The 12,310-nt window shown below is 36.8% G+C and overlaps 1 protein-coding gene across 42 annotated transcripts in view; it reads right to left on the reverse strand.

The window, feature by feature from the left end:
* Positions 1 to 12,310, reverse strand: part of PHF14 (PHD finger protein 14) — a 231,232-nt gene that overhangs the window by 177,367 nt on the left and 41,555 nt on the right. For all 42 annotated transcript variants that reach the window (XR_012432625.1, XR_010585764.2, XR_012432626.1 and 39 more), the window contains one exon: positions 4,647 to 4,791. Coding sequence is in view for 38 of the 42 variants with exons in the window: in XM_074035430.1 (XP_073891531.1) it covers positions 4,647 to 4,791 (145 nt within the window). In the remaining 4 variants the exon portion in view is untranslated. The remainder of the gene's footprint in view (positions 1 to 4,646; positions 4,792 to 12,310) is intronic.

A 12,310-nucleotide genomic window follows, 5' to 3' on the forward strand; every position in this document is an offset into this window, starting at 1 on the left:
ACCCATTGGTGATACCTATTCTGTCCACTGACTAACAAATACAAATAAAACCTATGGCTGTTGAGTAGATTAACTGGAGAGCTAACACCATGAGCAGGCATACTTGTTCCTGTATCTTCCTGAGAGTGTGTGTATCTGTGGCCCAGGGCACCTACCTTGTGGGCTCTGGTTCTCACAACCGCAGCATTAGCAAAGAAGGCTGATAAGCCAAAACGTATAAACATTATACCCCAGGAATGATTTAGGTAGTATGGTCCTTCTATCCTACTTAAACCTCAGTCTAAATGTACCCCAGGAATGATTTAGGTAGTATGGTCCTTCTATCCTACTTAAACCTCAGTCTAAATGTGTTAACTTATCCTCTATCTTTCCCCTTGCTTCTGTGTATTTTATAGTTATTTAATGAATCATGTGATACAAACATTTTTTCAATTAGTTTTTTTTTTTTCAATAACCTCTGGGATAGCTTGCCTGGTGGTGTACTTGAAGTCCAGCATTGAATTAGGGTGATTTCCCACTCTTAAAAACATTATTTGATACATTTACTGACTTTCTCTTTTTGAAACATTTTTCTCTGGGTCACCACCCATGGTTCTCATATCTCACTGGCCATGTGTTCCCCACCTCCTCTAAAGTACTAGGATGACTTTATCACATTTAGTCTTACATCTTTGCATAACATCTTCAGGCTGATAAGTCCCAAATTTAAATTTCTAGTCCTAATATCTTACATAAACACAGTGTAAAACCAAACTTTTACTATCTACCTCAAAACCAATTCCTCTCTTAGATAACTGCAATGGTCTCCTAAATATTTTCCTAGTTGCCCACCTTAGATTCACTTCAGTATACTCCCAACCCAGCAGTCTGAGTGATCCTTCCAAAATATGAATCAAACCATATTAATCCTCTGCTTAAAACCCATGCTATGGCTTCCCATATCCATCACAATAAAATCTAAAATCAGTACCAGAATCTGCAAGACCCCAGCTGGATTACTACCATCTCTACTCCCACCACTAACCAGCTTGCTCAGCCAGTTCTAGTCATACAAACTTCTGTGCCACTATACAAACACTCAAGCATGTTACCACTTCAAGATTTTTTTTTTTTTTGAGACAGAGTCTCACTCTGTCACCCAGACTGGAGTACAGTGGCTCGATCTCAGCTCACTGCAACCTCCACCTCCTGGGTTCAAGCCATTCTCCTGCCTCAGCCTCCTGAGTAACTAGGACTACAGGTACAAGCCACCAAGTCCAGCTAATTTTTTGTATTTTTAGTAGATATGGCGTTTCACCATGTTGGACAGGTTGGCCTTGAACTTCTGACCTCAAGTGATTCACTGCCTCCCAAAGTGCTGGGATTACAGGCATGGGCCATTGTGCTTGGCCAAGATCTTTACATTCACTACTCCCTCTGCTTGCAGTGCTCTTTCCCGATATATTTACATGACTTGCTCTTTTACTTCCTTTAGGTCACTGCTCAAATATCCTCTTATCAGAGTGGGCTTACCTTATCAACTTTTTTTTTTTTGAGAAAGAGTCTCCCTGTGTCACCCAGGCCAAAGTGCACTGGCGCAATCTCAGCTCACTGCAGCCTCCACCTCCTAGGTTCCAGCGAATCTCTGCCTCAGCCTCCCGAGTAGCTGGGATTACAGGCACACACCACCATGCCAGATTAATTTTTGTATTTTTAGTAGAGATGTGGTTTCACCATGTTGTCCAGGCTGATCTCGAACTCCTGACCTCACGTGATCCGCTTGCCTTGGCCTCCCAAAGTGCTGGGATTTATAGGCGTGAGCCACTGTGTCTGCCCCTTATCAACTTTTATAAATACAAACTTCTGCCAACTCACCCAACCACCCTCACACATAGCATTCCTATACTCCTTGTCCAACTTCATGTTTCTTAAGAATCTGGGCCACCAACTGAGAGATATTTATTGGTTTGCTTACTGCCTGCCTGTCCAGACATTAAGTTCCACCAGGTCAACAATTCGTACATTCTATTTCATATGCCTAAAATTTACAGAATATCAAGTACATAGAAGGTACTCAACAAACATTACTAAAAATATAAATAACAGTAACTGGAGATATTCCCACAGTGAGTGTTAGCAGCAAAAAAGGGCAGCTCCACATGAAGACAAGAGGATTAGCTAGAGAATCACAGATCCTGCCAAATCCCACAAGTCCAGCAGACTCCCAGAATTACTTGGGACAAGGGCTGTAATACCAGAAAAGCAGGTAAGAGAAAAGCCATAGAAATACTGTTTTGTGGTAGTCACAGCCCTGATTAAAAAATAATAATAATAATTAATTGGTAAGAAAAATAACTTTACCACAGGTAAACCAGAAAGACACTCTCCCAACCAAGTGATCAAAATATCACCAGTATGCTAAATTGGTAGGCTTATGCAATAAAACAGAGAAAAAAAGGAAGGTAATATCACCAGTAACTGCACAAATAAATATAATATGCTTCCTAATACGATGCACTAAGAACACTACATAACTTCTGTGGTATTCCTGCCAAAAGCATATAACCCAAATCTAATCATATTAGGAACATTCTGTAAAAACAAAACAAAACAAAACAAAACAAAAAAACTGGTCTATATTTAAAAATGGTCTATGACATAAAACACAGAAACTCAAGGACTGTTCCACGTTAAAGATGACTAAATAGACATGACGATTAAATGCAATACATGATCCTGAGTTTTATTTTGTTAGAAATGACGTTGAGACAATTGGCAAAATCTGAATACAATCTATATAGATTAGATAAAACAGTATTTCATCAATGTTAACTTCCTGACTTTGATAATTATGTGGTTATGTAAGATAATGCCTTTTTTTTTTTTTAATTTTGAGACGGAGCCTCCCTCTGTTGGCCAGGTTGGAGTAAAGTGGCACAATCTCAGCTCGCTGCAACCTCTGCCTCCTAGGTTCCAGTGATTCTCCTGCCTCAGCCTCCCGAGTAACTGGGATTATAGGCATTAGCCACCACACCCAGCTAATTTTTGTATTTTTAGTAGAGATGGGGTTTCGCCATGTTGGCCGGGCTGGTCTCAAACTCCTGACCTCAGGTGACCCGCCCACCTCAGCCTCCCAAAGTGCTGGGATTACAGGTGTGAGCCACCGCACCTGGCCCTTTGCTCTTAAGAAATACATACTATTGGCCAGGCACAGTGGCTCACGCCTGTAATCCCAGCACTTTGGCAGGCTGAGTCAGGTGGATCACTTGAGGCCAGGAATTTGAGACCAGCCTGGCCAACATGGCGAAATACCATCTCTACTAAAAATACAAAAATTAGCCGGGCATGGTGGCAGGCACCTATAATCCCAGCTACTCGGGAGGCTGAGGCAGGAGAATCGCTTGAACCTGGGAGGCGAAGGATGCAGTGACCTGAGATCGCGTTGCTGCACTCCGGCCCGGACAATAGAGCAAGACTGTCTCTCAAAAATAAAAGCACATCTATGAAAGAAGAAGCTACAAAAAATTGATAGAATGTAAGTTTTTTAAGAATACTTTCTATCAGACTAAAATAGTCAACTTTTTCCTACTTCTGAATTTTATTTAAAAACTAAAAAAACTTTTTTTAAATTTAAAATTTTAAAAAAAAACTGGAAATAAGGCCTGGCACACTGGCTCATGCCTGTAATCTCAGCACTCTGAGAGGCTGAGGCAGGCAGATTGCTTGAGGTCAAGACCAAGTCTGGGCAACATAGCAAAACCCCGTCTCTACAAAAAGAAAAAAAAAATTTTAATTAAAAAAAAAAAAAGAAATAGTATCATAAAATACAATACTATAACCCTGACCTTTAAAGAAATACTGATTTCCATATAGTATTTCTATTTTCATTATTTAAATTTTTTTTTTTTAATGAAGATGACCGGGGGACCAGGTGCTGTGGCTCACACCTATAATCCCAGCACTTTGGGAGGCTGAGGCAGGCGGATCACTTAAAGTCAGGAGTTTGAGACCAGCCTGGCCAATGTGGTGAAATCCCGTCTCTACTAAGAACACAAAAATTGGCTGGGCACGGTGGCTCATGCCTGTAATCCCAACACTTTGGGTGGCCAAGGCGGGTGGATCATGAGGTCAGGAGTTAAGACCAGCATGACCCATGTGGTGAAACTCCATCTCTACTAAAAATACAAAAATTAGCCGGGCGTGGTGGCTCATGCCTGTAATCCCAGTTACTCAAGAGGCTGAGGCAGAATAGTTTGAACCCGGGAGGCGGAGGTTGAAGTGAGCTGAGATAGCACCATTGTACTCTAGCCTGGGCGACAGAGCGAGACACCATCTCAAAAATAAATAAATTAAAATAAAATAAAAAAGAACACAAAAATTAGTCAGGTGTGGTCGTGGGCACCTGTAGTTCCAGCTACCCAGGAGGCTGAGGCAGCAGAATCGCTTGAACCCCGGAGGTGGAGGTTGCAGTGAACCGAGATTGTGCCACTGCACTCCAGCCTGGGCGACAGAGTGAGACTCTACCTCAAAAACAAAGAAAAGATAACCTGAAAAATAGCACCCATACTTTGATGATTTAGCATTATTTCAACCAAAACACCATGAAATACTGTAAAACGAGCCACAGTCAGCCATTTCTAAAAAGAGAGAAAAGAAAGCAACATTACCTTCATGGACCGTAATGCCACAATTGTCACACTGAATTATTTCATCAGCATCCTCACTATTATCTCCCAGACAAACACAGCAAATCAGAATATGGTCCATTTTTTGAGAGCTCCAGTTTTGACTCTTCTCAAGAATCAGCGAGTCCTAATATTAAAATATTAACATATATCAGAAAATCACATTTAAAGTTAAAAAAAAATTAATCACTAAAATTCTCTTTATTAAACATTATTATATGCACTTCCAAATGTATGCCCCATTTTCCATTCTTTTATTAACTCCAAAGTACGTTATATTTGAGAAATATATACTTGACGTCTTTGTTAAAGAACACTACAAGCACTCTCTTATTTAATTTTTCACTTCTCTGCAAGCTTCATATTCTCTCTCCTCTTGGAGAGACGATATGAAAAAGCAGGCATGCAACTAACAACTCTTGATCTGCTTTGCCCCTTAAACCAGGAAAAACGAAAAATGAATCCACAAGTAATCAAAGTAATCACTGATCTTATACATGTGTTTTAAAAGTACAGGACATGATTCTTACACTTTAGGAGCTTATAATCCTACCTAGAGGAGACAAGACACACATATGCAAAATAGGAAGAAATCAATTCAAAATAATGTATAAGCAAGTATATATGTGATGGCAGACTTAAGGACTCTATACTCCTTAAGTACTGGGGAATTCAGAAATTCCAGCATTATCAAACTACTGTAAGATAGATCCATGAGAGCCTGCCTAGGTATATGAATATACAGATACAGAAAATAATCTAAAAAAGGATCCAGATTGACTAGCTGCTAGAAGGGTCAGAGAACTCTATTAATTAGGTTTATATCAAGAAATATCTAGTGTAAACTGGTAATGAAGACATCTAGCTAGTGATACTACAAAAAGAGAGGATGGGATCAGTGGCTCACGCTGGTAATCCCAAATACTGTGGGAGGCTGAAGTAGGAGGATCACTTGAGGCCAGGAGTTTGAGACCAGCCTGGGCAACAGAGTGAGATCCCGTTTTTACAACGTATTTTAAAATTAGCTGGGCGTGGTGATGCATGCCCTTAGTCCCAGGTACTCAGGTGGCTGAGGCGGGAGGATCACTTGAGCCCAGGAATTCAGTGCTGCAGCCAGCTATTATTATGTCACTGCACTCCAGCCTGGGGGACAGAGCAAGATTGTCTCAAAAAGAAAGAAAGAAATAGGAAGACATATTAATGAACATTTAAAAGATAAAATTCAGAAGAAGAGGGTCTGCTTGTTTTCATTTAAACCTTCTGCATTATAGAGTTAAACTTTAAAAAAGTTAACAAGAAAATGATTATTGCATATTTAATAGATTGTGCTTAACATTACCTATAATAAAAGATGGTACTTGAGTCCATACATTTTTATTTATCAACCTAACAATATTCAGAAATAAATTTAATTAGTTTCATACCATACACTCATTAAATATACATTTTTCATAATATATTTCATAAATATATTTTATTATTTTTATATTTTTATATTCTTTTAAACTCAACCAATATCCAAAAGTAACATTTGGAGCCATCATTTAAACAGCAATTTGTGACACTTGAATATACTTGAAGGTCACAATTAATAATTCAACATACTTTGTGTGTAACATCTAAAATTGCAGCAGATTTGTAAAACAATCAGAAAAAAATGCAAATGTCAACAAGAATATAGTATCATTTCTCTTAAGAATTCTAGTATTTTTAAGTTCCGCATTTTGCTTCTCTATGTTATAAAACCAAAAAAATAGGTCTGGGGCTGACAAGTGACTGGCAAATAAAAGTGAAAACGTCCTAAATAAAACTCATCTGGTTTTACAGTACAAGAGTAAGCAAACAAAAATCTGCCCAGATTTTCATACTATTAGTCATGCTTCAAAGTTGACATGAAATCAAACATTTTAAGTTTCTTTCTCACCTCTCACTTATTCGCTACTGAACCTCGAAGCTGTAATTTCTTTATCTGCAAAATGGCGATAAAAATAATATCTACCTCAGGAGGTTATAAGAATTAACAATAGACGGCAAGAATGTTCCTGGCACAAAGTAGACACTCAATAAGTGTTCAATGCCTTTTCCTTTCCGCTGTATCTCTTGTTAAGGTGGTTCAAAAAGAGGATCATGAACTGATGATTTATTACACTGAGGATCTTCCTTGTGCCCCCAAAAGAAAAGTTGCGAGCCTCAATGAACACTGCTACTTTAAGTATCATCCCCATGGTAAGTCCAAAGAAGACTTTCCTTAGAGAGCATCCTGGCTAACACGGTGAAACCCCGTCTCTACTAAAAAATACAAAAAAACTAGCCGGGCAAGGTGGCTGGCGCCTGTAGTCCCAGCTACTGGGGAGGCTGAGGCAGGAGAACGGCGCAAACCCGGGAGGCGGAGCTTGCAGTGAGCTGAGATCGGGCCACTGCACTCCAGCCTGGGCGACAGAGCGAGACTCCGTCTCAAAGAAAAAAAAAAAAAAGAATACCACATCTAAGTTAAAAAAAAAAAAAAAAAAATTACAGACTACAAAATAATCTAGCAAACAATCAGAGTTTGGAAATTAGGATGCTACATGTCTTTACGGACTGTGTGGTAATTTCTCTGGTGAAATTAAAATTAATCAGCCCTGGAAAAAAGGTTTACCCACATGGGAAACAAGTAAATTTCAAAAGGTCAGAAAAAGTTGTATCAAAATGCAGTTCTAATTCCTCTATTTTCCTATTTTTCCATTTTGCTCAGAAAAACCATAAACCATATGCCTAAATCATATCTCTACGCCAATTTCTCTCCACATCTATTATCATTTACAGGCACAGAAAACAACATTAACTAATGTTTCTGGCCCTCTGATCCTCATGACTTCAGACTCTTAATAGAAATGTAATGCAAAGAAGGAAATAGGGAAAACTAGAGATAAAATATTTCCCTAACCAAATAGCTGGCAGACAATGTTTCAACTGGAAAATCTAAATAACACATCCTCCTTAAAAAAATTAGGATCTTAAGTTTTCTTTTTTGCTTTTTTTGTTTGTTTGTTTGAGACGGAGTTTCGCTGTTGTTGCCCAGGATGGAGTGCAATGGTGAGATCTCGGCTCACCGAAACCTCCGACTCCCAGGTTCAAACAATTCTCCTGCCTCAGCCTCCCGAGTAGCTGGGATTACAGGTATGTGCCACCACGGCCAGCTAGATCTCAGTTTTAACACATCAAACATAGGTTTAAGCACACTTATGATTAGATCAATACAAAACCTGATTTATTATCATCTGTTGTTGGATATTTCTGAGGACATACATCATCTTTCAAGATTTTAGAGAAAGTAGTTAAGCTGAAGCTTTTAACATAAAATTTCTAAAATATGGTTTTACATAAAAATAGACATCAGGAAAATAGGTTTTGAATGGCAAAAAAGTACCACCTAGAAAATAACTTTAATATTGTGGAATAATGTAATGGAATCCAATGTAATTATAGGAAGAATAAGTGATACTACATGAATAAATCAATCACTACTTATAGTAAATATTTCATTTTTTCCATCAGGATTTAAAACTTACCCCCAAAATGATAACACTGATCAATGTTCTTCACAGGCTCTAAAATATGCTTACTGTTCATTTATATATATATATGTTCCACGTATGATTGTAAATGATATATACAATAGGCTAAATTTTATCTAAACACATGTGTTTAATACAAGGAAATTCCAGCACATTTCCTGTAAAATTAGAATTAAAAGAATCCTACTGCCCTGAAGAAAAAATTATTATATCAAAAGCTTGACCAATCATACTTCCTCTAAGTTTTTAGAAAAGGTCAAATTCTCGTGAATCTCAATATTTATACAACGTTACAGAACTGACTTTTTTTTAGGACTCAGAGCAATTTGTTTCATTTTGCAATGTGTAAAAAGGCAACTGATTAATAAATTAAAAGTCTCAAATAGAAGTGGATATTTATAAATTTTGGCAAAATTTTTACATTTTAATTCACAAAAATCAGGTGACAATTGCCATTTCTTAATATGACACCTAATATCTGTAACAGAGCCTTTTATGGAAAAGAAAATTCTACTCAGCAAAGAACATAAAGTTACATTTATAAAGCAGTAATCCAAAATCCAAACTGTCTCCAATTTTAAGTATTTTCCATGAGAAAAGAACTCTTTCTTTTACAAAACAAAAATGCCAATTCTATTGACATAATTTACTGTCATGTATTAATTCTCAGTTTCAAAATCTTGAAAATGGGAACCATTTCAGAAAATACTAAACTGCCTTCTCCAAAAAACTTACCTCAGAAAACTAAAGGGCAAGATAATCTTAAGGAATCTCAAAGCTGCAAGATTAACGGCTGAAAAAGACATACAACCATATTTCAAGGGGATTCTTCAGACTGCACTAAATCCAAAAAATGCCAGAAGGTCATTGACAAAAACAGGTGCCTGTTTGCAAGTTGGAATTTATCTAATGCCCAGTTCTAGAGCAGCAGTTCTCAACATGTGGTCCAGTGAATTCTCTTTCAGCAGGTATAAAAAGTAAAGTCAATTTTCATAATGATACTAAGACACTATTTGTCTTGTTCACTCTTTCTCTCATGGGAGTAAAATGAAGTTTTCCAGACACTATATAAAATGGGATCTGACAACTTGTGTGCTTACTCAGTTTTAATTTGAAATGGTAAATATCAACACATATTATCCACATAAATATTAACGGTTGTCCTCAATAATTTTTAAAACTGTAAAAGAGCTATGTGTGGTGGCTCACACCTGTAATCTCAACACTTTGGAAGGCTGAAGCAGGAGGATTGCTTGTGGTCAAGAATTTGACATGAACCTAGGCAACATAGTAAGATACCGTCTCCACAAAAAAAATAATAATAATAATCAAAAATAAAAGCACATGGTCGTACACCTGTAGTCTCAGCTACTCCGAAGGCTGAGATGGGAGAATTGCTTGAGCCTGGGAGATCAAAGCTGCAGTTAGCCATGATCACGCCACTGCACCCCAGTCTGGGCAACAAAGCGAGACCCTGTCTCAAAAAAAAATAAAAATTAAAAAAATTTTAAAATGAGGCCAGACGTGGTGGCTCATGCCTATAATCCCAGCACTTTGGGAGGCCAAGGCAGGTGGATCAATTGAGGTCAGGAGTTGGAGAACAGCCTGGCCAACATGGTGAAACCCCATCTCTACCAAAAATACAAAAATGTACTGGGCATGGTGGCACGCACCTGTATTCCCAGCTACTCAGGAAACTGAGGCAGAAGAATTGCTTGAACCCACGAGGCGGAGGTTGCAGTGAGCTGAGATCACGTCACTGTACTCCAGCCTGGGCAACAGAGTGAGACTCTGTCTCAAAAAAAGAAAAAACAGTTTGAGAATTACTGCTAGAGAGTATTTCAGGGTCTGTAGCATAGGTATGTCAAGGCCATTAAGAGCGATAATTATAAAAGGGCCTTGCTAAAATAAATATCAAGTTCCCATACAAAACTTCAAAATTATGAAAGTTTCAGGTCATTTCATTACAAATGAACTTAACATAGCAGCCAAGAAAAATGTCTGCCTGCTTATAAACTAAATATGGTATAATTATATATTTCTATTATGTATTTCTAAAGCTACATTTTCAGCTATCTCTACTACAAAGTAGTTTCTGAAAACAAAGTAAAAGCAGGGAAAATCAAACTTCAAATATAATCAAATATATACTTAACTATGTAATGGACACAGAAATTATCACTAGCTAAAATAACCAGGAAGATTAAAACCCAAACATTGGCCACAGGCAACAAGGACTAGCTTTAATCATCTTTTTACAAAATTAAGATCATACAAATAAGAAATCTAGAAATATAACTAATAATCACAATTGGTTAGTTTTTTAATTAAAATGTAATTATCTAATTTGAGGGACATAATTTAAATTAAAATCATCAAAAAATTACTGTAGCACTTGAATAATAGAGTTGTGGGGAAAATGACTCAAGCTTTTAAGTAGAATGTTATTCTGGAGAAAAAGTAACTTTTTATAATCTCTTCTACATGGGCACTTTTTTGAAGAAGTGCTTTGGAATCTCATTCCTGAATGTGCTTGTGTTTGGGACTATTAATCTAAACATAAACGGTCCCATTATTTACTGAAGTGTCTTCTAGTGGAAAAAAAAAACTAAGCAACCAATACATGGACTTCAAATGCATCGTAAATGTTAGTCTACAACCTCTTAGGCAGTATTTATGAAGTACAGGTTTAATAAACAGATACTATACACATTTTATGTGGCAAATTTCTAAACATATGCAGGTGTCCCCCACTCTTTAGCATAAATCTAATACACACTGCCTCTATCATTAGCTAGACTACTTCTAAGAATATCAACCTAATAAAAATGAGGGAAGTGATGTTGTCAAAATAAACTTATTCATTAGATATACAGTATTAATTGCTATAAAATAAACTGCATGCATGCCTAAATTAAATACAAACAATTAGATTTTTCTATGCCTGTTTAAGATAGCATTGATAAAATGGAACTGCCTGTGCTATATCATTAAAAATATTATACTTTTTCCCAAATGACAACTTTCTTTTAAAGTTAAGAATTAGAATGACATTGAAGGCAGGCAACATTTTTTTTCATATAAAATATTGGTTTCAGAAGTAAACCAGTGTTTATAATCCAAATATAAACTGTTGTCTCATCTCCACTGACAACCTTACAGCCTGCTATAGATTATTTTCGTAAGGAAATCACCAACTTTTTAAGCAAAACAATTAAAATAGATAATCACTGCTATGCAAAACTTGTAGGCAGAAAAATGTGAAAGCACAAATAAAGCATAAGAGGAAAAATCTTTCTACCAGTTTAACTTACTTCAGTGATATGGAAAAAAAATAAGTGGTAAGGAAATAAATTGTGGTGAATATAAACACATTAACAGAAATGACAGAATTATTACAGTTGTACATGTGATGTAACAGATACATCTACATGTAAGACAACAACTCAATCTTTCTTTTGAAGAAAAACATATACAAAAACACATACACAAAGAGACACAAATGTGTTTGACTGAAGAGTCTTGAATGATGCATCTCTGAGATCAATGGATAAACCTAACTTTCAGTAGTAGAACTTCAAGTAGAAGCACTGAGCCATTACTGCAGTCTTATGACAAAAATGTCTGTTTTATGATGGAAATGTTTGGGTTTTTATTCCATTTCTTTGTAGAGAGAATTTATTTACTAAATATATATAAAAATAGTTTATACTTATGTGTATGTCCCGTACACATAAAGCAAAGATTTGGTGACTAAAAAGATGATGAGTGCTACAACTGGTAAAGGAATTAATCTTTAAAACTAATCTCTAAGGTTTGAGAAAATCATTAGACTGTTTGTTGCCCTGCTCTAAGGTATTCTAAAGGCCTGCATTTTAATAAGGATATGGACATAACTACGTTGAAAGAAAGGTGACCTTTGTTTTCATATTCCACTCAGCACCATTCAGCAGTCCTATGAACAAAGGAGTAAAGGGATAAAAAGGAGAATGGAAAACTTTGTCATTTCCCAAGTCTATGGATATAAAAATATTTCTCTAAATATTTCTCCTTGAGGACAGAGATTGTGAGCTCCTTGAGAACGGTGTC

The sequence above is a fragment of the Macaca fascicularis genome, chromosome 3, assembly GCF_037993035.2.
Source record: "Macaca fascicularis isolate 582-1 chromosome 3, T2T-MFA8v1.1".
NCBI lineage: Eukaryota > Metazoa > Chordata > Mammalia > Primates > Cercopithecidae > Macaca > Macaca fascicularis.